This window comes from Mytilus trossulus, chromosome 1, assembly GCF_036588685.1.
Source record: "Mytilus trossulus isolate FHL-02 chromosome 1, PNRI_Mtr1.1.1.hap1, whole genome shotgun sequence".
Classification (NCBI taxonomy): Eukaryota; Metazoa; Mollusca; class Bivalvia; order Mytilida; family Mytilidae; genus Mytilus; species Mytilus trossulus.
In genome coordinates this window covers 49,723,786-49,750,659 of record NC_086373.1, presented here as the reverse complement: position 1 = coordinate 49,750,659, position 26,874 = coordinate 49,723,786, and the positions used below count along the sequence as shown (strand labels likewise).

Sequence of the window (26,874 nt, the reverse complement as noted above, 5' to 3'; positions counted from 1 at the left end):
ATTATATACATCACATTTAATAACAAGTTGTTATTGTTGGTATTAAGTTTTTAATAGACCAATGGAAGCTGGTTCATAATACTAACAGTATTGAAGACCTGATCACCTATAGGCCCCTGACTAATCTAATCATCACATGTTAAGATAGTCGGTAAGATAAATTTGTTACATAGTGTGCTAGTGACCTTATACGATATATATGGGGTCATTAAATTCCATATAGGGATTCAAGCTTCGCTCTCACCCCATATGGAATTTACTGACCCCATATATATATCGTATTAGGTCACTAGCGCACTATGTAACTAATAAGATAAGGAATAGCAATAAACATGAAAAAAGAAAAATGTCAGAAGACATAAATCTTTACATAGATATAAAGCAGAAAAATAAAATAACTACAAAAATGCAAACATTTTTTTCTAATGACTAGATGAGTAATAAACTTTTAAGGGCATACGATACAGTTACAGGGGAGGTAATGACGTTGCTAACGTAAAATGTTATTTTCGCGACGTCAAACTATGACATATCGGGAAAAGAGTGATTTTTCAACTGATTTTTATCGTTCAAACTGATTTAATTTGAAAACGAGTGCATGACCCCTATTTTTTTAAAACGACATTTTGTTTCATTTTGCAGGGAGATTATGTGGACCAAATTTTTATAAAACTGTAAATAGTGTAATTTTTTTAATTTTGATAAATATACAGCAAAAAATTACGTTTTTTTCTCAATTCATGACCATTTGATAAATATGAGTTATTTTTTAATTAAAAAAATGCATAAATATTTAGGATGCTTATAAAATACAGAAATTACAAATTATTTAACAAAAAACAATTTGTGTTTATCTATTTAAACAAAAAAGTTATGGCTTTCATTCGAGAAGGTACATACGGCCACAAATCCGAATTTTGAGCAAATATAAAATTTTGACCTCATATAACTCAAAAAGTAGCACATGAAGGTATTTTTTTTATTACATATTTGATTTAATCAGGCCAAAAATAGCCTATATGAATATTTTCATCAAACTGTAAATACAGGATCAAAACTGTATCGTATGCCCTTAAAAGTACACTTACGATCGAAATATTGAATACCTATGATAAAAAGCCACTCACTCACCATTCGTTTTTCCATGACTGCAGAACGTCTTGTTCTACTCCATAAGTTTTTCCAAGTTTATCCAATATACTGATGAAATATCGAATTGGTATTGATAATGATTGTGGATCTATTAAACTCTCAAAAGTAGTATCAATGCATTCCGAAAGTAGCATCTAAAACAAAAAACATTTTTCTTAAAAAAAAAAAGAGCCATATTTTGCAATTATCTATGGTCATTTGCTTTAACTTATAGTCGCCGTCAGCTGAAATTCGTAGCGGTTATCGGTAAAAATAATCTTAACTATCAACCGCGTTCTCTCGAGATATAGTTTTTCTCATTCCATTCATAAATCGCGAAAAGAAAAACCACTACTCACCTACCTTTTAAGTGATCGCACTGTAATAATCCTATTACATTTTAATCCTAAAATAATTACTATATCTCGAGTGAACGTGGTTGATAGTTAAGATTATTTTATTTGATAACCGCTACGAATTTCAGCTGACGGCGACTATAAACATGCTTATAAGGTATTGGTTAAGTTTTCAATCGTTTGGATTATTTGAGTTTGACCCTGCCATGGGAAGAAATCATGACGCTCAACATGCACCATCCAGTTGACAAGCTTCGATCAACCATGTTATTGAAGGGACACTTTCTAAAGAAGATGATGTTTCTGTTATAATGGATTGTCCAAAATTAAAGATGAAGTTTCGTTAGATAAACTTCCCCTTTTCACTTTTCTTCTGACAAACCCACACATTCAACTTATTGAGATATTACTTTCTTAATTCAAACCATATTCTAAGGCTAAGTTAAAAATTAAAAGGAACACGATATTCCCCAGAAAAATATGAATTATGAATGCAAACACACATAATTTTAACTAGTTAATAGATTTTAAACTATATCATAGTTTATTATGGATCCGGTTAAAACACAAAACTGAAAAGTATTTGAATAGTTAACGCTGTAATTACCTTTGTAAGAAATAATCTATTTAGAAAGATGTCACCAAAGTCTGCATCTGTATTAGAATGTCCAGCTGGTACGTTTACGTTTGACTAGAAAATTCATTATTTGTAATGACATATATACGCTTTGTACAGATAAAATAGACAAAAGTTTCAAGGCAGATGAGAAAATATTGTGGTTGCATTCCACAACCACCGCAATTGATAGTTAAAGGGGACCAGGACCTACTTACCCTTTTTTATTCTGAATCCTGCCCCGGTTATTTTAAGCAACCGTGTTGCCCACTACATAATTTTCTGTTAAATGTTTTGAGTTTTTGTTTTTTAATCGTATCGTCGTTTTTCTATAGTGTTGTCTGTGTTTCGTATAATTGCATGGTATGTGATTAGTTTACAATATCAATGAAGGGCCATACAATATAAAGGTTAAACAATAATGTATGATACTACATGATGGTTCCTATAACACTGCTGGACATTTGTATATTGTTATAACGTCTTATGGTCAAATATTTACTTTGCAACAATCACTACATATACATACGCAAGGAAATGTTAGGGAATACTTGGTATATTTGATATTGCACAGAAAAGAATACTTCAATGTATAAAAAATCCCTTTTTGTACCACTTTGATTGTAATATATTTCAACGATAACAACAGGGACATAAATTTGTAAAAAATTTTGATCGTGTTATTGTGTAAAAGCGAAACGAAATTATCGGGTTTGAAGCACTAAAAAACAGCTGGAGACAGTATTAGGCATATTTTAAGCAAGTCAGGAATATGACAGTTGCTATCTATTCGTTTGATGTGCTTGAGCTTTTGCTTTTTGACGAGGGACTTTCCGTTTAAAGTTTCCCCCGGAGTTCAGTATTTTTGTGATTTTCCTTTTTTTGAAGATAAATAATGTATTTAGCAAGACACAATGTATTGTTCTTTAATCAATACGCTGTTATTAATTATCGACATACTTGTGAAGGTATTATTTTGCTGGGTCCGTTATGATTAACAATAGCCATAATGCAGTATTCTGAGTAATACATTTCGATGACTTGTTTGATTTTTTTTTCAATTGATTTTCTACTATATGGACCTCTAGCATCCCTGAGAAGACATTTATTGTAGAAATGCCCATTTGGTGGAGAACTATTGGTACCGTTTTTTTTTTGATAAAAATATATCAAGTGATAGGATCAATGACGAAATAATAATATATGTGAAGCATGAACATTTTTGAATATTCAAATTAACATTTTAAAACTGAAAAAAAATACGGGAAATTGTGTGTATGTTTACTAACTGTCATGAAAATTACCAAAAAATGGGATGATTCGGATTTACAGGAAATAATAACATTATTCTGAATGAAGACGATCCTTAAACATAAAGATTGTACATGTACATAATTTACTCACCAAATTTGTTTCCTGCACATTTCAAAGAAAAAATAAAATTCAAATATTATGAATATAAGTAAAATTATAAAATACATGTGCAAAAAAACACACCAGAATATCAAACTCCGTTTTGTTTGACTTCTGATGAATTGGTATAATCATGAAATAGTCCGTCTAATTATTACAAGATGTGTTTGAAATTTGCTTTGAGCGCTTGCACTCAATATATCATAGGCAATGGTATTACCGAAGAGTTATATTTGTATTGAAATATATATAAAAAAAAAGATTATCTATTTATGATTGATTATACACATGAGAACTTTCAATTAACTCTCTTTTGAATCCAATTTTCAATTACGTTACGACTAAAGGGATAATGTTTATGATGATTATTTTCTTCAATGGCAAAATAAATCAAACATATATGTTTCTGAAGCTCCTAATTGCGACCCACACACATTTTATTTGTAGAACATCAATTTGAAGAATAACATATTTGAGAATTTTTTTATAAATGAACTTACCAGGTGCCACTTTTCACCTTCTAGTTCCGAGCATTCGACGTCTTCCGGCATGAGTAAAGTAATATCCTCTGACGCAAGACTTTCTTCTTGGAACGCTATCGGCTTCGCTGGTTGTATTGAAAAAAATGTTAACTTAAATAACTTTGTGTTGTGATCCAAATTTAAGCCAATTATCAAGCTAAGCCGTACCGATCTTTAAAATTATTTAGCTGATTCTTATGTATTGAAAAATGTAACAAAGCTTTATATCATTTTTGATTCGAGCGTCACTGATGAGTCTTTAATTAACGTAATGCGCTCCTGGTGTAACCATTTCGATCCTGGTAACATAATGTGTTTATTGAACATGTTTAACTTTATTTTAGATGAAGGTCTGGACAATAATCAGACCGTTTGAACTTTTTTGCACATTTTGCAAGTATAACTAACATAGACATCGAAGTTTAATATCAGAACTTGAAGATAACGATAGTATAAAAGCAAGTTCTTGAAATAACGTCATAAAATTTTGCCAATTTTTAATATACATTTTACCATTATCTGTTCGGTCGTCATGCTGCTTATACATCAGGGCCATTCTACTGTTGTCTTTAACCATATAATGTTTTAGGGTATTAAGACATACCAATTCATTGTTTCGTTCACTTGTGTTGTCAATATCATTGAGTGTAAGTTTTCCAGCTCTCCCTTCTTGCCACTCTAAAATATTTAAAATTGTAATGTGAAACACGACGTTTCGTTTAAATGAAACAGAAACTGCTGATCCTTCCGGAATATCTTAGTTCAAATCCGGGGCTCGAGCTGCTCAAGTTTAGTTTGCTTTATTGTGTTTTAGTTATTATTGATTGTCAATTAGTTTCTTTTCTCTTATGCCATGGTGTTGTCTGTTTCGTTGGTCTTTTTTGATTGGCTCCTTGGTATCTTCTCTTTTGGTTATTTACATAAATAAAGTAAAATAGGAACTGACAACGATGTGCCAAGAAAAGAAAAAGACAAAAAGACAAATAACAGTACAGCATTGAAAACTAAATAAAATTGAGAATAAAGACTGAGCAACACAAACACCATATAAAATCTGAACGTGATCTATAGTGCTCCGGAGGGATAAGCAGACCCTTATCCAAGTGTGACAAGTTCGTGCTTCTCATGTAAGTGCAAACCCGGTGAAAACCGGCGAAATTGACATATCCATTGTCGTCTGTGAAACAGATATCATATCTTTAAAAAAGAATTTGATTAAGTGCATCGGTCCATGGTGATCCAAATTTGTCAAAACTTAAATTCATATTTGCACAAAAAGTTTAGAAACTGTTTTTTCTGATTAAATGTTTAAATACATGTAAATGCACTTTATTGTTTCTTTACAAGAACTACTTACCTAAAGAAAGTTCATCATTGTTTGGTATTTCCGAAGCAGGTTTATTTTTATTAATCTGTTCAGAGCATTTCTGTTTCACCTGTGATATTGTATCACAGTCAAGAACTTTCACAGGATAGTGCTCGTCACTAGTTCCATTCAAATCTATTTGCAATGTCTGAAAAAAAACATACTCATAGTAATATGAACAAAAATATTTTACAAAACATAATTTTCCATTCAATAAACAGAGTTCGTGATATTGTTTATTGAACAGAAATTCATATTTCATTGCTTATCCAAAAAGCTATATAAAGTCATATTTGAAACAAAAAAGATATATTCATAGGTTCAAAAAAGAAATGATGTTTAACTTTATATAAAAGATTTAAAACATATGAACTTAAAATCAAGTCAGATTTTGTAATTGAATTTTCAAACCTTTCATCCCATGAAAACCAAACAAATATAATTAATTAATTTTCGAATATCTTACAAAAGATTGATGCTCAATCCTCATTTTAAGTAGTTTTTCCTCTGCGATAGTGTTCTTTGAATTAGATGTGAGTGCGTCTATTGGTGCCATCTCAATAATTGTCTTCACTGCTTTGTATAACATGAACAGTTGCATTCCACAATTTGACTGTAATTATGCAATACAATCATCCTGTTACATAATGAATAATTTGACAAATAAAGTTTGATCACTTGTATGCATCATTTTTAATTTGATGCTTAAATAAAATTGAGAATGAAATGGGCATTATGTCAAAGAGACAACAATCCGACCAGAGAACAGATTTCTTTTTATCAAATGAAATATACGTTCCCACGACTAAACTATTTTCCTCCTGAAATTCTCATGCAAACAGTTTTTTCAAGAGTAAAAAAAAATGTTGTGTATTTATAGTTTATGATAACTATACTCCGTGAATTAAAGGCCAAACAAGTACACAACCATGCATACTTCTTTTACTCCTTTGAAGCACCTTTTGATTTTCAACCAAAATTATCATTCGTGAAAGTTGACGTGACGGTACCCAAATTGCACCTATTTTGACAGTTTTTTTCACCTACGTTTTTTTATGATCAAGAAAAAAATGTCTATACTGTGTTTATTTTGTAGCCCTATCCTTCTTGATTGTATAGGTACACCAATTTACATTTTAATCCATTTTGAGTCATTGAAAAATGGGTTTGAATCAACCTCCAAACTATCCATGATTCTGTAATGAGGAGTACCCAAATTGCATCCATGCTTAGATTCACATCGCCAAAAGTCTAATAACCGGGCTTTTGTTTAATTTCTTCAAATATTTTGAACAATTGGATATTTTTCCATGCTTACCCTTCATATTTTACGAAATGGATACTTATAATATATTGTATTTGCTAATTTTAAAAAGATGACGTTTTGATGACGTCGCATGGTGACGTTTTCGTACATTTTGCTTTTTCAGTAAACAGTCCATCTGTTGATAAAAAAAATGAACGTTTTGTGTATATCTAAATATGTTTACCTATGTTGAAAGACGTGCATAGTATCAAATCATAAAAATACAAATTGTTTAGTCTCTAGGAAATCTTGTAAGATTTTTGTTGCTATTTTTTTCTAAATAGGTGCAATTTGGGTACTCGGTGCAATTTGGGTACCCTTACGTTACATTGAAAAATGAATTTTAGTCTGAATTGTTCATTTTTGTCTTTGTCCAATCTGAAAATCTGAACGATAAATTATTCAGTCATGTTCAGTTCATTATTTTATTTTTAAACTGACCAATAATATCTATTGAATACTAATTGTCTGACTGAACAGACCGTTTTTTACAAGTTATCTACCAGCTGATACGCGATTTCGGAGCTTGCATTTCCACTGTGAAATTTTCCGAGAGTAAACTACAGAGCCATGGACGCCTTATGACGTATACTGACGAAATCAGGCTCTGATATGGGATAAAAGTGTCAAATAAGTTAATTTTCTCTGTTAATCTACTATTTATAGTTGAAATATTAGATACAATAAGCGTTTTCTATCCAAGTCATAGATTGTCTCATCTGTATTTGAAAATAACTTTCGGAAAGCAACTTTCTGAAATGTTTTAATTTCAAATGCTCCTAAACACTTCGTTTTTTCATTTCATCCGTTGTAGTTAAAACGCAACTGATGTATCTAATGTATACAAATAAACTCATAATAGATACCAGGATTGAAATTTTATATTGCGCCAGACACGCGTTTCGTCTTCAAAAGACTCTTTAGTGAGGCTCGAATTATAAAGTTAAAAAGGCAAAATAGAATAAGTAGTCGAAGAGCACTGAGGACCAAACATTCCAAAAAGTTTTGCCAAATATAGTTAAGGTAATCTATTCCTGAGGTAGAAAAGCCTTAGAAATCCAAAAGTTGAAAGTTTTGTAAACATCTAACTTATAATTATAACAATATCAATGATAATTCAATTCATGTCAAGACAAAAGTGTTGACTACTGACTATGTGCGTCTGCGTTTAAAATTATACATATAAGCCTGGTGTCCTTGGTGAGTTTTTAAAGGTGAACATTTGAATGTAATTTGTCATAGCCAGAATTCATTAACACGTTCGTCTTTTATGGATATCACTGCATAGCTTGCATTGCAAGATTTTCTCATCAAGAGCATTATGACACTCCAGATGTTTCAAACATTGAGTACGATTATTGACCAATTAATACTTTATATGTATCATATATAAAGCAACGTTTCGTAAGTAACAAGGTATGTAATACTGTATTTTACAGAATCAGAATTTATTCCCTGTATAATTTGTTTATCAAGGTTAGACAACAACGATTACCGTTAACTGTCCATAAAGTCCTATCTGTAACCAGTTTGCCATCAACCTCAGAGTAATAGATTCAAACCTGTAAAATAACGATTCTACGAACGAGCCAATCCTGATTACATCATACTAATATATTCTATGTACTTGATAATTAATATTGCATTATTTCAATTTGAAAAGAACACAATGTCCCACAATTTTTTTTTTAAATTTGATAACCAGACTTCCTTCAAGCCTTATTGTTCAACTGACATGTTTGTTTAAATGAGGAATTGGCAATACGAGTTTAAATACTGTATTTATGTTTGCATAATGTAATCATTGATGTGAACCATCTTGAGACCAACCCGTTGTCCAAAGAGATCGGGCTTTAAGTCAGGAAAATAAAGGAAGAGTCTTTGTACCGTTCAAATTATGTTCGATAACAAAACGTCCACATTAGTAAGATTTAGTATTCAATTATAAGTAATTCGCTATCACTTTGAACCTTATATACAATACATGGCTGTAACGACATCTTCAAAACTTTTGAAGCTGGAATCGGTATATATGGTCTCATATCTTTTCAAACAATTAGTTACATTTGAGACAAATGTGCAATGTAAAGCATTATATATTGGGAATTATTTACATAAAGGAATACATCTTAGTGTGCGTTTCAGAATTTAATATATTATGTCATATTTGGTCTGTAACTTTATCATAGTCAAAGTAAAACATTTAAGCAACTTTAAATATGACATGTATCTATGTCAAGTTCAAACATTGACAACACTCATTCTCCAAGAAAGCTTTTTTACTGTTTTCTATGGAAGGAAATGATTAGTTATGTTTGAGTATACATGTAACCGTAATCAATTTGATACAAATACATAGGTCCAGAGTCGGTACTCGTGTAGTTTTATACATGTATTTACATGCATATACATTCAAATTGACGTTAGACCCCATGCCAGATAGACAGCTGATATTTGTATTTCAATTCATATGATCGGGACGATATTACTTACCTTCTAAATAAAACTTTGTGCTGTTTTTTCGAAGCTGACCGAATCATATCTACCATTAGACAATCTATCAAACTTCAAAAATAAGTTTTGTATGTTTATAAAAAAAGAAGAGTTTAAGACAAGAAAGAAATTGCTATGTCTACTAATTATAAAAATGTGCACCTTTTCAATTTTTTCGAGAGATAAAACTTTAAAAAATAAAGATGTCCTTGTATACTCGATTTGGTTTAAGTGGTTACAAATTCAAGTTTTCAAAACTTCTATTAAACAATTGTCAGCAACTTTGAGAATATACACATTCTGATTGATGTACATAAAAGTCATAAATCTATTTACATAACATTTGTATTGTTCACTGTCTCTTAATTGGAACAATCGAAAACAATTGTCACAACATGATCAATTCAAGTCCAGCTGCCTGTTGGCGTTATCATTTTTTTTTCTATTTTTTTTTAATCATATGCTTATAACTAAATGATAATCGTATTTGAAAGATTTGTATTCTTCAAAGAAAAATAAAATAGATGGTTTCGGAAAACAATGTTTACTTACTCGAAGAAGAGTCTCATATTTCCCATCAGTGAAATTGACAGAACTGATGAAAAATGTGCTCTGAAATAACAAATTATTATTAGTTTTGATGAAATTCATTTTCAAGGTGGTCTTGTTCAGTTTACAGATATAGAAGAATATTCTAAATAGTGATAAATTTTGAGACAAAACAACATTGCACAATGATAATGTGCTTGAGAATGAAGAATATAATATTATGAATACTAATTGATATTAAATTAAAATGGCCTCTAAGTGAAAGAAAACAGAAATGTAAACCCTCCACCCAAGCCAAGGTACTGCTCCATCAATGTTCATTTTATATAATTGGAGTTGTGAAGAAAGAGGTTTGAAAGAGTCATTGATTGGTCTTGAAATAATAAAATAGCAAAATTTACAAAGTATGTAGATTTTTGATTATTGAACACAATAACGTATTATCGTAGCTTCCATTAAAAAATTCAGTTGAAATGTCATAATATTGTCAATATGTCGAATTTATCTAAAATGACTATTTGATTATAGAATTAAGAATGGACATGGGCACAAGTCAACGATCCAACAAGCCGACCAAAGAACAGAAAAAAGTTGACAAACATATTTTATTGTAAAAATTAGACAAACACAGTAGACACCAGTTCTTCAACTTAAACACAATGGCCAACAATGGGTCTCCAACACAGCAAAGTATGTGGTAACATTTGATGAAAATATGTGTTTAAGCATCATATAAAACATTTTTGACCGTCTTGCACCGAGTATCGATTTCATTATTTGATTGTTTTGAAAGCATTTTGTTTTCAAAGTCAAGGGGTACAAACCTAGTCTTCTCATGACCACATACTACTTTATATATATGGTGTTTGCTTGGTTGATGTTGCTGTCATTTGATGATAAATTTAGGATTAATTCCTTCAGGTTTTATTGTATTTTTACGTTTTTGGCATTGATTTGTCTATGTCTTATAGTGTGCATAAGCTTTATTGTTTATATGAAAATAAGTAACGAGTATGGCTTCAAAGAATATTTCAGATATGAAAATTCAGAGCTATTTTGCTTTGAAGTGGACATATCTGATACGTTAAAAAAGGAGCCACTTTGACGTGATGGCACACAAATCGTTTGAGGAAAATTATTTTTTCACGGTTAAGCGTACAAATACATTTCGACTTATCTTTTTTTAATAATTTTATATTTTTTTTTATCTCTGGTGTCGTTAAAAAAACAAACGACGCTGAAAGTTTTATTGTAACTACACTCATTAAAATAAGAACATATCTGTGCGTAAAAAGCGAAAAAAGAGGATCATAATTTCATATTTATAAGCTTATTAAAGTATTAAATAAGACAACGTTATTTCGTTTCAAACAAAATAAAATATTGAAACCAATAATGTTTACTTACTTTTCCTGAATAGTCAGCATATTCGGGCGGTCAAGTGTCTGGATTAATGACTCCAGAAAATGTTTATTCGAGAACAGAATTTCCAAATTGTCCATTGCAGTCTTTATCCCTTCATTTCTTTCATCTGATACCTTAAATAACAAGAAACATATTTTTAACATTTGCATATGTGTGCAGAATTTAAAAGCCGTAATTTTTAAATTATGGCGACTTTTCACACTGATCCACGAAACTAGAATATCTGTTTTGAACATTCTATTAAAAAAAAACCAACAACACCCCAATTGCAACTCTACATGGTTGGAGGTGTAATAAAGCAGTCTACTTTTATCCTTTTTAACTCAATATAATTCAATGTTCCTGTCTGATTAATCATCTATGTTGTGTCATGTGTACTATTGTTTTTCTGTTTGTCTTTTTCATTTTTAGCCATGGCGTTGTCAGTTTGTTTTAGATTTATGAGTTTGACTATCCCTTTGGTATCTTCCGTCCCTCTTTTGTAGAAACGTCATGTGCACATATTTTAATCCTGGTGTCTATAAACACTGTATTTGCCAATGCCAATAAGCTTTCAAAAATAAATTTAGAAAAAAATATCAAATAAGATACTAGAAAATGATATAAAAGATTTACGTTTAAATCCTAAGCAATTGTGCGCTAGTTACCCCTAAATCCTGAAGTAAAGGATTAGTTTTTATATCTTGGTTTGGAAAGAGCTGACGATAGATATACGTCTGGTAGTCACAAAATGGCACCTTTGAGGTGAAAAGGTCAGATTTGATACTTCTCATTGTCATCTGCGCATCCGCAAATTCTAACAAAGAAATAGAAATATTTGAAAGTAAAAAAATCGTTAAGAATTGTCCCAAGTGCTACATAATCAAGAACCGCAACTAATCGACATGTGCAGTTTTTGGGGGTGATAATTTTAAAACAAACTGAAAATACACCGCTACATAAATTTTAAACATTATTAATCGAATATTGTTATTTCAAATTGAAGACAAAAGCTTTTCGGAGGTCAAAAACAGCATATTTCACAGGGTAGGCAGCATGAGGCTGAAACGGCATTCTGAAAATCACTAATTTTTCATTGTTCATCCAATATATTTGCTGAGTAATATAACAATTGTGGCTTTGGTTGAGATATACAATGTTATATCGACCTAGTACTTCATCTTCAGTCAATATGCTTCGCTTAGGTCAATATTACCCCTTATCGACCTCATACAAAGGCCAATATTTATATATGGTATCACAAATAATCAAATTAAAGGAATCTATGTTTAATTTGACATGTTTCTTATCACTTATTGAATTATGTGTCAATGCTTCAGGTAATTCACACCAATTTATCTACGTCTCACTGACTACAATATTACAATAATACTATAACTACTAATTACTGATGATGAATCACGTTTTACATTCAACTATTTTACTCTTACTAGTAGAGCTTTCTTACAAATTGACGAAAGGTACGTACGCGTGACGAATCATACGTTAGACTCGTTTTAGGGATCCTTTATTTTGACATATTTAAATAGTAGTCATGGAACTTCGGACCATTACCCTACGTGCAACGTGTAACGTGTAATTTAAATAGAATAAAAATAGCACAAGCACAACAGTGAGACATATTCAACTGGACAAGAAACATGAATGTATCAAACTGAGGTATTTAAGAAAGTTTAATATATATTGATTCACTACTGAAATCAGTTGTTTTGTTCATTGCAAGTTTTTGTCCTGTTGTAAGTCTTATTGACTGATGTTACCATCGTATAACACAGGGCAGGGGTATGTGTACACATATGTACTTGATAAATAGAACATGTGCATGTTCATTGCCATACAGATTAACAATAAAACTCATTTCACCAATCAAATATTTTCAGACATGTCTTTAATTTGAATTTACATCCGGTTCGATCGATGATCTTTGAGCAGCAACGTCATATCAAGAAGATCAGGATTAGTAAAGTAAACTTTGGAATAAAGTATGAGATTTGCTTATTGTTGAAGGCCTTATTGTTGTAAATTTCTGTGTCTCTTGTGAAGAGTTGTTTTATTGTCAACCATACCACATCTTTCTTTCTTATATTATCTACGAAATTTATACTTCGTATTTCTGCAGACGCTGCTTGATTATTTTTACAAAAAAACGTCTTGTTTTCAAAAGGATAATAGCAGTCAATCCTCCTGGAACGATTTCAAATGACCATTATTGTTAAATAAACACTACTTGTAACATTAGAAGATAAATCATCAGCAAAAGCCGTGTAAAATAACCATTCTACAATAAGATATAATGTATTTGTGATTTGGACAGTTAGATTATTTTGAAATTGAAATTTCACTTTTGAAATATTCATAGTTGATCATCGGATGTTAATACAAATACACATTTTATATGCCTAATTAACCATTGATAATTTTCCATTTACATTATTTATATTAATCCGTACCTTCTCTGCTAGCTTTTCGTACCATTTCTTCACGTGTCATCAGCTCCATTTTGAATTCTTTGATAGCTTTTCTCTTTTTCTTTCTTAAAACCACAACAGCAAATATACCAATCACAACAGCAATAATCAATGCTGCAGCCAAAACACCAACTATAATAGCTAGTACTTTGACGTCTTCCTGATACTGTAAATCACCAATATATGCCTCTATCCTTCCAACCTCAACCTGCAATATTTTCATAACTTATGCTATATCCTTCTGGACTTGTTTGACCGGTTGTGATTGCTCCACATCAGATACAAAATTATTTCCTTTAATAATCGCCACACACATATTTACAACATATTTTCTTTTAAATAAAAATGGTTTAATTTGTATCTAAAGGTTTTCCTGCTACAACTCAACTTATCTCTTGCAAAGGACATGAAAGGTGCAAACAAAAATGTTCGTTATAAAAGGAGTTTTTTAAAATTTCAAACTGCAAAATGATTGAAGTGACTCGAAAATAAAAAAAAAGAATGGTTTCATACTACAACCAGAATCTATTAAACTGTAGATTAAACATAAACTCATTTCCATTCCTTGAAATTCAATTTTGATAGACGAACTGACGGACGGAGTTGATCGTTTACTAGATTTTCTTTCACCGTCGTTAACGGAGGTAAAAAAAATCAATTAACTTATTATGCATCAATATAGGAAGAAAAAGAATGTGTCTATAGTACACGTACACGGATGCCCCACTCGCACTATCATTTTCTATTTTCAGTGGACCATGTAAATGAGGTAAAAAATGTAATGTGGCATTGAAATTAGAAAGATAAATAATAGGGAACATGTGTACGAAGTTTCAAGTTGATTGGACTTGAACTTCATAAAAAATGACCTTGTCCAAAAACTTTAACCGAAAACTTTAACCTGAAGCGGGACATACGGACGAATGGACAGACGAACGGACGCACAGACAAGAAACATAATGCTATAAATGGGGCATACAAGCAGTAACTGATAACTCATATTGCATTTACAACTGATGTTATAGCTCCGAAGAGGTAAAATCCTACTGCTGCCTCTTAGTTAACATGTTCTGTTGTCAAACATTGAACTGAATACTTTCATTTATACTTACAATAACATGAACTGTATTTACGTCTGACTTATTTGTTCGAGGAACGTTTTTTGGGGGAAAACATTTGATAAAATCCATGTCTATGTCAGATTTTCCAGAGATGAGGCATTTTCCATCTAAACCAACTTGTATGTTGTAATCTTCAAATCTAGCTCCATTTAAAATATGTTTACCCTATAAGGACAAATCAAAATGGAAACAAAGCATTGACAAAATAAGTACGGTGATATACTTGATATGAAATCGTTTGAATTAAAACACGAATCCTATAAATTGAAATCCAAAGGGAGACGAAAGAAGGTGTTTAACAATTAACAATGAGACGTTATGTACTAGCATATGGCAACTTCCGTTAAAATATCACATTCTTGTAGAAATATTGATTTTGTTTCTGTACGAGGAATGAAGGACATCATATATTTTAGACTTGAAGCTTAACCTTGAAAAGTTTTGAATAAGTCTAAAAACTGTTTTTCAAGATTTTTAAAATCTGTCTTGAAAAGACATTAATTATCGCATATTGATTTCAGTTGAAGTTGTACAGATGAGTTGGATGGGGACCCTTATTTTCGTAATATGTATCAACAGAAACTTCCGAAAAAGGTGTGATCTAAATCATGTTAGTCCGGAATCACATCCTACTGAGTAGATGATACCTCCGAGGACTATAATGTGTCCATACGTATTTGTATCAATATTTCAAAATAGCTATACTTTTGAAAATAAGAGAAAAATGTTTCACGTACTAGTATTGCAGTCACATATTACTAGAGGGGTTTAAAAACATAAAGGTAGGTTCTTAACAATAAAGGCAAAAGTAGTATACCGCCGTTCAATAGTCATATAAAATAGAGTCCCTGAAACAAAAAAACTTAAGTTTTGGCCATATACGTTGAATTCGGTACAGGCATAACAGACAACGACAATTATTTCCAAACATACTTTTAATTGAGTTTTTACAATGTCAGGACGATTTCTATGACATAAATTTGTATTAATAGGAATATAAACCATTTTAGGATAAACTGACAATTTTAAAAAGATTTGTTTTATGATAAAACAGCCTTTTATTCATTTTGTCTATGCAGGATAGATTAACTTAGCGCTACATATAAGTTATTTTAAACAGTAATTCAGACCTCAAACGACTTTTGTAATGTGGGAACGTTATAAAAACGTTCTGACCCTTCAATGGAATAAATATGTTTCTAAGTGGAAGGTTTTGCAAATCTCGAATGTCAGTTTTGGTCCATAGTGTTTAAAGAACACGACACGACAAAAACACGTTATTAGACATCAATTTCAAACATTTCGTTAGTGCAAAATACACTTTGGCCATATCAATCTATAAATGGGGGACACAAACAACTGAAATATCAGTGCACCTCTAGGAAGAATGTCAGAAGACCCTGTATTGAAAGAAACGTCTTGTCCTGCTGCTTGTAAATAAAAATATCTCTTAACAAAAGTAAAGAAAAAAAATCCATCTCTGATCCGTATCGACAGTAACACTAGTCATAATCACATGACTGTAGTCTGCGGAATGTTTCCGATTGTCGTGGTCCTTATGCCCTACAGTCTGGTCTGTATAATTGATATGATATCTAGGGATAGCTTTTATATCGCACTGCTGATGGTAAAAAAACTTTCTTCTGTGAATGTTCTTGTCATTCAGAAGAAAGTTTGACTCCCGGTAAAGGTTTATTGTGGCTGTATGACAAATTAGCATTACACAGCCATTACATTAATGTTCTGTTTTAGAGAACGAAATTCCTTATGTTGGTTGTAGTTTTTTTTACAATAGAAACAAGCATATGAAACAGAGACGAAAGATACCATAGGGACATTAAAAGTCATAAGTCGAAATGAATTGACAACGCCATGGCCCAATAAAAGAAAAACAATCACAGACAGACAATAGTACACATAGCAAAACCTTTGATAGCCGTGACTTTGATTTCATGACTTGAGCCGGCTGTTTTTTATCTGTATGTCTCGAAGAAACATTAAAGGCAATAGTTGTTTACCGATGTTTATGTTTTAAACCAACCTAGGGGAATTCCAAAAAAAATCAAAAAGAGTTCAGTTTGGTTGTATCAACAACATGTAACCCGTGTCATGCGAATAAAAAGGATCAATATGTTACAAACAGGAATGGAACACAAATTAATTGCAAATTTTCAACCTTTAACCGCATAAAATTGTTGCTAGTGAGTTAGGTCACGACAGAGCTTAAAGGTAATGTTATTCGTAATACGGTGATTTATAAACTTATTTTGTGTCTATTGTTATAGTCGCCAGTTCTTCTTCATAATTAAGTACATGTCACCAAATCTAAATTTCCAAGCTGACACTCAGATGTCACAGTTGAAATAGAATCTGCTAAACCTTCAGGGGGAACACGAAAAAAAACCTGGTTTTCAGTATGTTTCGTGTTGATATTTCGTGGTCTATGTAGAGTTTTGCAGAATTTTGTTTGTCATTTACGTTGTTCTTCGACTTTTGCTATGCTGTTTTGATATTATTATCAACTGATATGTTTGAATTTCCCATTAAAATCTGCGGACTGTTTTAAGTAACCAGAGGTACACCCCTGTTTGCACGAGCGTAAGAGATACACACAGGAGTGTAGTACATTTAGACATGGGGAAATTGACAATTGGAAAGTTGAAATCACCCTCCAAAGTTTGTTATTGATTGTTGTTTGTAGTCGTCAATCTGTCTCAATATCAAAGAAAAGGTCAAGATATGACGCGAACATTCTAGTTTACGGAGTATTCTTTATCACAAGCTAACTGCGAAATGTAAGTTCTGACTGAATGATGTGTTGATAAATAAAGGCAACAGTAGTATACCGCTGTTCAAAACTCATAAATCTATGGACAAAAAACAAAATTGGGGTAACAAACTAAAACTGAGGGAAACGCATTAAATATAAGAGGAGAACAACGACCCAATATTAAAATGTAACACACACAGAAACGGACTAAGCATTAGACAAAATTTGATAACAGAGACAGGAAATCCTCGATATGTCTGATTTTGAAATCAAAGAACTAAGCAAAATGGTTTTTATCCAGGTCTTTGAAAGGTTCTGCATTTCAAATTGCAGTGTGAACTGTTACAGTAAATACCACTATGTTATGTAGACTTATGCATCATTCGTATCCACTTTTATTATAAACAATTATTTTCAAGTGAATATAATGAACCAGAGATGTACATCTTTGAATGAACAAAAGTCACAATCATCCGCGCAATTTCGGTTAAATTTCATCATTACACCAATCAACTGTGTCAAAATACCTCAATTTACTGTAAGTGGTAAAAAAACAAAAACAATTATACATCTTCCATATTTAAGAAAATAACATTTTTTAAGGGATTAAAGTGAATGTTTGCTTCTTTGAAATGTTAAAGACAAGTTTCAATGGAATTTGTAGTTTTGTTATTTTTTTTGGATTTTGTCGAATCTCTTCTTCTTAAATAAACATCTGAAAAACATATTTTGCCTCTTGTATAAAAAAAATCATATTAACACAACCTTAAATTTTTTTTACTAGGACCCAAATAGTTCAACGAAATAATAAAACATCATCAAAAACAAGTAATATCAAGTCTAAAGTATTACAGGAAAACAATGTATTCAGTCCAATCATGGAGGGGACACAACTATCCGGAATTTAAAGTAAATGATTGAATAAGTATAAAAAATATCGGTTATCTTACCTCATAAAAACTTGTGTACATGAAAAGAAAACTTGCAGCTTTAGTACTTTATAGTAGATACGATATAATCCATTCATCAGCGCTTTATTGTTTGATGTTGGAATCGGGTAAACACAAAATGTCCCCGTTAACAGTAATTTTTACCTTCATAATTTGCCATCAAAAGGCTTTAGGGATTAAATTTTTCTCCTAATGCATACAACATTATGTCTGATGCTTGAATAAAAAAAAAAGAAAGATATTGGAGGGCAGCTTTTAAATAAAAAAGCCAAACTGCATGCAACTAATGACCAGCATTTAAAGTCAAATGTGCTGACTAAAAGCTTAAAATAAAAACAACTGCATCATACGACTTTTTGACGACCAATCTCAAATTCAAGTGAAATCATATTTCTAGGACTGTGCGAATTTTAAGCCGTATAACATGAAGTCAAATTATTTATAAACTCTTTTAATAATCGACTTTTTTCCTATTCTGTAACCACACTATTACAAATAACGATTCAACATCAGTTCACTTTAATAGGAAATAATAACATGTTATTTTTTCATGAGTTACTAGAACATTCAGAAACTCGTTAATAAGTTGATAAATTGTTTATGCTGATTCTTGATTTTGTTTAACGTACCTTGATTGTAATGGAAGATTCTTTGTCATACTTCATCACAACATCGAATCTTTCGAAAAAAGGATCATCAACATAATCTATTTCAAAAGCACGGACTATTCCGTCAAAATTAACAATAACAGTTTGGACATTTGGCTGATTCAGTAATTTTTCCGGTGTTTGACAAACAGCTTGCTTATCAGAAGGTACTTCACAAGGCTCATCCTAAAAATAAAGAAAAAAGAAAGTACACATATGGATATTTTCGCTTTGCAACCTCCTCTTTTAATTTGTGACGATTGAATGACAAAATAAGGTATATATCTATGAAAAAATTACTGATAAGGTTCATATAATTGGCGTTGTGATCTTTTTCAACTTAAAAGTGATTAAGTGTGGGTTTTTTTAACACTAGGGCTGTTTAATTTAAATCATTATTAAACTAATAATATATTGTTTCCTAACAATTTTTCTATCAAAATTATAGATTGGAGCTGTGTGTGCCTAAACTTTCGAATATTTATTGTTTCTGGTTCTAACAAAACTACTGTCGAGCAAGTAAAGACAATATTTCATTATTATTTGATGTTACTTGCTTCTACATTTTTGAAGAAAAAAAATCAGCTGAAAGCTACCAAAGGAGTCTAAGTTAATGAATATACGTTGAAAAGCAGGAGCAAACTTTGCTCGAAACTACAGTAAAATAAACAGCTGCGCCATGAGCGCATGATACGTCCGACGTCTTATGTGGAAGTTATATGCAATAATCAAAAATAGTTTCTGAGAAAGTTTTAAGCAATAATCATATATTGTTTTCGAGACACAGCGGGACATGTCCCCACCCTGTTTTTTTTTACAAAAAACTAAATATCACTAAAATAAAATTTTGAATCAAAACCAAAAAGTATACAGATCTTTAGATTAATATAACAAAGAAGTGTGCAAAGTTTTAAGCAATAATCATAAATTATTTTTGAGATACGGCGTGACATGTAAAAAAACCTCCCCTGTTTAACAAAATACTCAATAACTCAAAAATAAAATTTTGAATCATCATCAAAAAGTATACAGATCTTTAGATTAATATAACAAAGAAGTGTGTTAAGTTTTAAGCAATATTCATAAATTGTTTTTGAGATACGGCAGAAAATGTAAAAAAAAACTTCCCCCTTTTTTACAAAATACTCAATAACTCAAAAATGAAATTTTGAATCATCACCAAAAATTATACAGATATTAAGATTAATATAACTAAGAAGTGTTTGAAGTTTTAAGCCATAATCATAAATCGTTTTTGAGATACGGTGCGACATGTGAAAAAAACACACCCGTCTTTTAGTTACAAAGTGCCGTAACTGAAAAAGTTTAAATCTTATTTTCACCAAAAAGTATACAGATCATTTGACCATCATAAGAAACAACTATATTTAGTTTCATGAAATTTGGATAAGTCGTTCTCAAGTTACGCTGCGACATGTTTACGCCGGATAGACAGACGGACAGAAAGACAGACGGACAGACGGACACCGGACATGTGTATACCATAATACGTCCCGTCTAAATTTTGACGGGCGTATAAAATCCCTTCCCCTTTTTTACAAAATACTCAATAACTCAAAAATAAAATTTTGAATCATCATCAAAAAGTCTACAGATCTTTAGATTAATATAACAAAGACATGTGTAAAGTTTTAAGCAATAATCATTAATCGATTTTGAGATATGGCGCGACTTGTAAAAAAAACCCTCCCCCTTTTTTACAAAATACTCAATAACTCAAAAATGAAATTTTGAATCATCACCAAAAAGTATACAGATATTAAGATTAATATAACTAAGAAGTGTTTAAAGTTTTAAGCCATAATGAAGAATCCTTTTTGAGATACGGTGCGACATGTGAAAAAACACACCCCTGTTTTAGTTACAAAGTGCCGTAACTCAAAAAGTTTAAATCTTATTTTCACCAAAAAGTATACAGATCATTTGACCATCGTAAAAAACAACTATATTAAGTTTCATGAAATTTGGATAAGTCGTTCTCAAGTTACGGTGCGACATGTTTACGCTGGACAGACAGACGGACAGACAGACACCTGACATGTGTATACCATAATACGTCCCGTCAAAATTTTGACTGGCGTATAAAAACTACGTTTTTCCTTTCCAAATTTATGTTTTATCTATGTGAGTTGAACATGAATGAAATATTTTAAGAGTTCAACTGGAACAAATCGAAAGGGCGTGTTGAATCATATCAAATCAATTTTATTGGTTTATTGCCCAAATAAGCATTTTCTCACGGTACAAGTTTATATAATTTATAAACAGCCGGTCAGAATTACACGGGTAGTACATTATACAATGATAATGATCACATTTATCAGTCTTCGAGATTTGGCGTTGACCACCTTGTTTACAATAGGGAATACATATTTCCAGTTGTTTAGACAATTATATGGTCCTTTTTATAAATTTCCTGTTACAAAATTTAGAATTTTACGAAAAACTAACGATTTTCTTTTCCCAGGAAAAGATTACCTAAGTCGTATTTGGCACAACATTTTGGAATTTTGGGTCCTCAATGCTTTTCAACTTTGTACTTGTTTGGCTTTCTAACTATTTTGATCTGGGCGTCACTGATGAGTCTTGTATAAACGAAACGCGCGTCGGGCGTATTTAATTATAATCATGGTACCTTTGATAACAATTAGAGTCATTATGTAATTCAGAGATCAATTTATTGTGTTCAAAATATATATTAAATGATTCTAAATTATTTGGTAAGGTGAGTGAATTCTAAAATTGTTGTATGTTTAAGGTGGATCATATGTATCCATTTCCTATAATAGATTTTATTTTTATGATTAAACAAAATAATGATTTTACTATGCTTTTTTTCAAAAATATAATAAAAGAATGGGTCATCGTGCTATTTTTCAAGCTACAAGTCGTACAAAATTACACAAATAAGAATAGATTTTTATAAAAAACACTTTATAGGTTTTATGATTTGCTTTAAGAAAATGAAAAAGAAAAAAATGTCACCGAACATGTTTTCATGCTACAAGTAAATCAATAGAATATCCAATTCATAACAGTACACTTTTTTGTTTTAGTAAAAGAGTTTTCTCACCTTGAATGGCTAAGTTGAAAAATTGATTTTGAAAACACGAGTGTTTTGGAATTCGTTAAATCATTTTAGTTAGTGCAATTAATCTCTTACTTTTCTTCATACAAATTAAAGTTTTTCCAATAAATTGCACATCTGTGAACAAATTTGTAGATTTAGGCTAAGAACTTGTCCGATTGTATACTGGGATTGTGCAATCAAAGATGGTGATATCCCATGAATCTACTACAATATTATGACATCGTGACCATGCTAGACAAAATCAAAAATGTGTTTTCTTAATTTATAAAAGAGTATACAATTAGGGGTAAATTAGAAATCACTTACCACTCTTTCGACAGTTATCTGTCCAACGTTATTGAAACCATCACCATTAATTGTAAATGTAGAGCCTCCACTAATGTATAAAATCACACAAATTTATAAATTTTCACTATCGACATGACTCATGTATACTTTTAAGATGACAATTATTAACATGTGAAAAAAATCAAACATATAATAATGGAGCATTACTCCTAGGCTTCTTAACTTAACCGGGTTAATTCAGTTCTATCTTATAATCTTTTTGATATTTGAAATAGACGTTATAAGGTGTTTAACCGTATACCTATTTGATAAAACGTTATAAAGTCTTAACCTTGTACAGTTTTATGAAACAGTTGTGAACCTAACATGAGTATTTTAAAGAACTATATTTTAAAAATCTGTAAAAAAAGTCAACTTACAAAATTACAGAACGTCGAGGAAAGTTCTAAACGAAAAGTCCATAAGCAAATGGCAAAATCAAAAGCTCAAAAGATCATTGAGTAAAACAATGTTTGCTGTCACTAATATACCTCATCGTGAATTCTAAATTAATTAAAACCAACCTCTCGATAGCTTTTAATGTCTCATTCGAAATATTAAATGTTGGATTCGGTAAATAACGAAATGTTTTTCTCAGTCGTAATGTTGTCGAAGTATCTATAACAACAACCAGCTTTGTCAGGTTACGAGGTTCATTTGATTCTCCAGTTTTGCACATTATTTTTGAAGCTTTCATATCTACACTATCTAGAATGCTGAAACAACATGAAACCGCATTACAAAAATGGTTAAAAACTATAAAAAAATTAATAATATATAACATACCATGTGTCACTGCATTTAATTACATATGTTTTCTTGAATTCATCAGGGATTAAGTAATTAGAGGTGAATCTTTGTCGCGTTGACGTAAGAAATTACAGGCATTATACTTGATGTTTTGTTGTGAAACAATTGCAACTAGGTCAGAATTATGGTTGAGAGGAACCTCACTTATCAAGTCACAGAAACAGAATGTATATTTCATTTGACCTATTTACTGTCATATTTAACCTTTTTTTTTACAGTGTAAATACATTTTGACTTTTACTATCGCCAGTACTAGTATAAAGATAATAGAATTTAGTCCAGGTTAAAATTTCGCTTTAACTCTAAATTCGTGATAGGTCAATGGATAGATGTGTTAACATGTCGGCACAACCTTATCATGCTAATGTTCCAATCGAGTTTTTTTTTAAATTCTACATTAATCATAGCTTCAGTTTTGTGTGATCGCGTGCTTGTTTTATTTTAGTTATTTGTCTTATTCATTTGGTGTTTCCTTGTATCATCTTCTGGATTTCGACCACCCCATTCAACTTGTATATTTCGGTATATCTTCTCGCTATAATTCATTCTCTCGGGAAAAACATTAATTTCATGTTCGCCTGGTATGGTTTAGCTGTAAAGTATCAAATATTCGGCAATCGATTGACTATATTTCTGAGAACACAATGTTATATCAAATGGCAGATGATGAAATGAACATATGCTAAAAAAGTCGACTTAAATTGTGGAATGCTCATGATCATTCATGTATTGAGATTTCATTAAGCTTAAATGCAAATCAAAATAATCAAATCATATAATTTTGGGGCCCTTTATAGCTTGCTGTGCGGTGTGAGCCAAGGCTCCGTGTTGAAGGCCGTACCTTGACCTATAATGGTTTACTTTTTTGAATTGTTACTTGGATGGAGAGTTGTCACATTGGCACTCATATTACATCTTCCAATATCTATATAATCAATTTCAAATAACCTGCATTCTATGCATTGGACGCCACTTTCATCACATAACTCTATATTGTATCGATCTGGTCCGTCAAACGCGATATTTTGGCCTGATATGGTAATGGTTGTATTTCCAGCTAAAATTCCCTTATTAGGATAAAAGTTCTGGATGTCACCTGGATTCTGAAATATCAATGGCGATTTAACTCCACGGATCAATATAGGGAAAAACATAGAATAAACCAAAGTCTGGTAGCATTAATTATTTGTTTGAATACATCTGACAGTTCAAATATGATTTTCTTAGAATTCTTAGGAAGTACACCACTAATTCATGGTCCCATTGCTTTCTATGTTAAATTCCTCCGTTTCAACCTTTTTTGTTTTAAGTTTAAATAAAGTGGCAATCATTGCATTTCAAAGCAACACTTTATGGTGTCTTGTACTAAAAAATCAACATACCTTTAATGGCATATAAGAAAGAACTGATTCCCGGAACTTCGGATGTACCAAAACAGGTACTTCAGATCTGACAAACAGACAAAATGCACCCTCTTTTTAAAATTTGGTGCATTTTGTTTTATAATATTCAAAATTTAAAGTCCAAAAGTGTTCTACAATAATCACCAGTCCTTCAGCTTTCATTTGATACCAAAAAAAAATAATACCTAAATATTCTATATATTTCGAAAGTTACACTCATGCGTAGGAACTATTTTGTGTTAAATATGTACTACTTTCTGGTATGTGCTTTCTGGCCGGGCCCGAATTAGTGGTGTAACACCGTTAGTGACAGAAAAATACTTTGTGGATAAGATATAGATATGTTCAATTTTTTATGCACACAATAGATTGTTTACTATAATTCAACTTTGATGTGTCATACAATGGTAAATATTGATATTAGAGTGCATAATAATCTATGAAAGCCATCCTTCCACATAAAGGCTAATACATACTACTAATTTGCTGTCAATTAAATGTATGAAAATGAATTTTTTAATTAAATAGTAATAGACTACATATTTTCATACCAAATACATTGTAAATGCTATCAATCCACTAAATTTTGCAGCATATAAAAAAGGAAAAACAATGACAAGCAATAATATACAATATACAAGCAGTAAATAAAAAAAGTTATCAAAATATTTATTGAAACAGTCATTTGAACAGATTAATAAACATCAGACATAACAGCTTGTGAACTAATGATTTGAATGTTTTCCTTTCCTTTAGTAGGAGACGTTACAAATCTATAATTCAGTCAGAAGATTGTTCCGTTTGTATTTTAAGCATCTCTGCAAGCACTTCACCATACTTTTGGTGCAATTATTAGTATGATCAATTTTGAATTAACATAAGGTATCATCAATTTTCAAAAGAGCTGTCAAAATATGGAAATCGTGTCAGGCAAATTTGCAACCTTCAAAATGAACCAGTGAGATTTTACCAATTATAATTGAAGTTAACGTAATCTCTAAAACAATGATCAGACTATTAACAACGGAAAACAAATATAACGCGAAGTATTCAAAAGTCTATTCAAAATATTGCATATTGTATATTTTCGGGATTGTGAATATCTACAGCAACTATGACTATGCTACAAAGAATTTAGAGCAGCATAAAGATTTTGAATTGATTATCAACATATCTCAATGCAGTTTTATTTTGACAAGAAATGTCGAAAATTTCTATTATCTTAAAAGTGCAAAATTAACTTCCGTATACTTTGTCAATTAAATAAATGTTTGTATCCAATATATTTACCTTGTATGTAAAATATGTATTTTTCAATATAGGGCTAGGACAACCTTTAAATGACATGTTTATTGTGCCATTATTCGGTTCCGAAACTTTTCCAGTTATACAACTGAACCTGCTGAAAAATATGGTTACTAATTTAATAAATATTAGATACTTAACGTCCATATTGACCATATATTGATCAATACTCAGAATCCATAAATAAAATTGCACAATGCTAATTATTTTTCAATTGGAATGTCGGTTTTAGCTAAACCTCAAAATAATTTAAGATGTTCATTTGTACGATAATAATTACGACCCTACTTTTTGTTTTATTATTGAGTAATACAAATATACTGTACAAGTATACCGATATTCACCTAACTCTAAATTGTAATAAGTTTTATTTCGTTCTCTTAATCCTTTTTTTTTTAGTATTTCGATTTTTCTTTATGTCCCTACGAATTTCTGATATCTCGCACAATTTTGTGTCTTGTGTGGTTTAGGCATGAAATTGGTGCGATTATTATTATAATCAATTTATCGAAATTATTATAATCAATTTTTGGTCCTCAATGCTCCTCAACTTTTGTATGGCTTTCTAACTATTTTAATCTGAGCGTCACTGATGAGTCTTATGTAGACGAAACGCATGTGTGGCGTATCAAATCAGAAGCCTAGCACATATGATAACTAATAGTCAATATTTCTTTTTTTTCCTTTAAATTCTTTAAGAGATATTTGTAAAAAACAAATTTTACTAGATGGTTCAGAAAACTTTGTTTTTTTGTCATTTAAGAATAATCTTACGTTTCATGAAT

The 26,874-nt window shown here is 31.0% G+C and overlaps 1 protein-coding gene across 1 annotated transcript in view; it reads right to left on the bottom strand.

Moving 5' to 3' along the window:
• LOC134723820 (plexin-B1-like) overlaps positions 1-26,180 on the bottom strand; it is a 32,597-nt gene extending 6,417 nt beyond the window's left edge. The window contains exons 1-18 of the mRNA XM_063587395.1: positions 26,075-26,180; positions 24,330-24,484; positions 23,096-23,287; positions 22,551-22,620; positions 19,115-19,318; positions 14,757-14,930; positions 13,627-13,852; positions 11,824-11,972; positions 11,159-11,289; positions 9,755-9,814; positions 9,203-9,274; positions 8,205-8,271; positions 5,870-6,016; positions 5,395-5,551; positions 4,551-4,715; positions 4,017-4,123; positions 2,095-2,178; positions 1,132-1,286 (exon numbers count right to left, since the gene is read on the bottom strand). Coding sequence (XP_063443465.1) covers positions 1,132-1,286; positions 2,095-2,178; positions 4,017-4,123; positions 4,551-4,715; positions 5,395-5,551; positions 5,870-6,016; positions 8,205-8,271; positions 9,203-9,274; positions 9,755-9,814; positions 11,159-11,289; positions 11,824-11,972; positions 13,627-13,852; positions 14,757-14,930; positions 19,115-19,318; positions 22,551-22,620; positions 23,096-23,287; positions 24,330-24,484; positions 26,075-26,131 — 2,372 coding nt within the window. The 5' untranslated portion in view covers positions 26,132-26,180. The remainder of the gene's footprint in view (positions 1-1,131; positions 1,287-2,094; positions 2,179-4,016; positions 4,124-4,550; positions 4,716-5,394; positions 5,552-5,869; positions 6,017-8,204; positions 8,272-9,202; positions 9,275-9,754; positions 9,815-11,158; positions 11,290-11,823; positions 11,973-13,626; positions 13,853-14,756; positions 14,931-19,114; positions 19,319-22,550; positions 22,621-23,095; positions 23,288-24,329; positions 24,485-26,074) is intronic.
• Between the last annotated feature and the right edge of the window lie 694 nt (positions 26,181-26,874).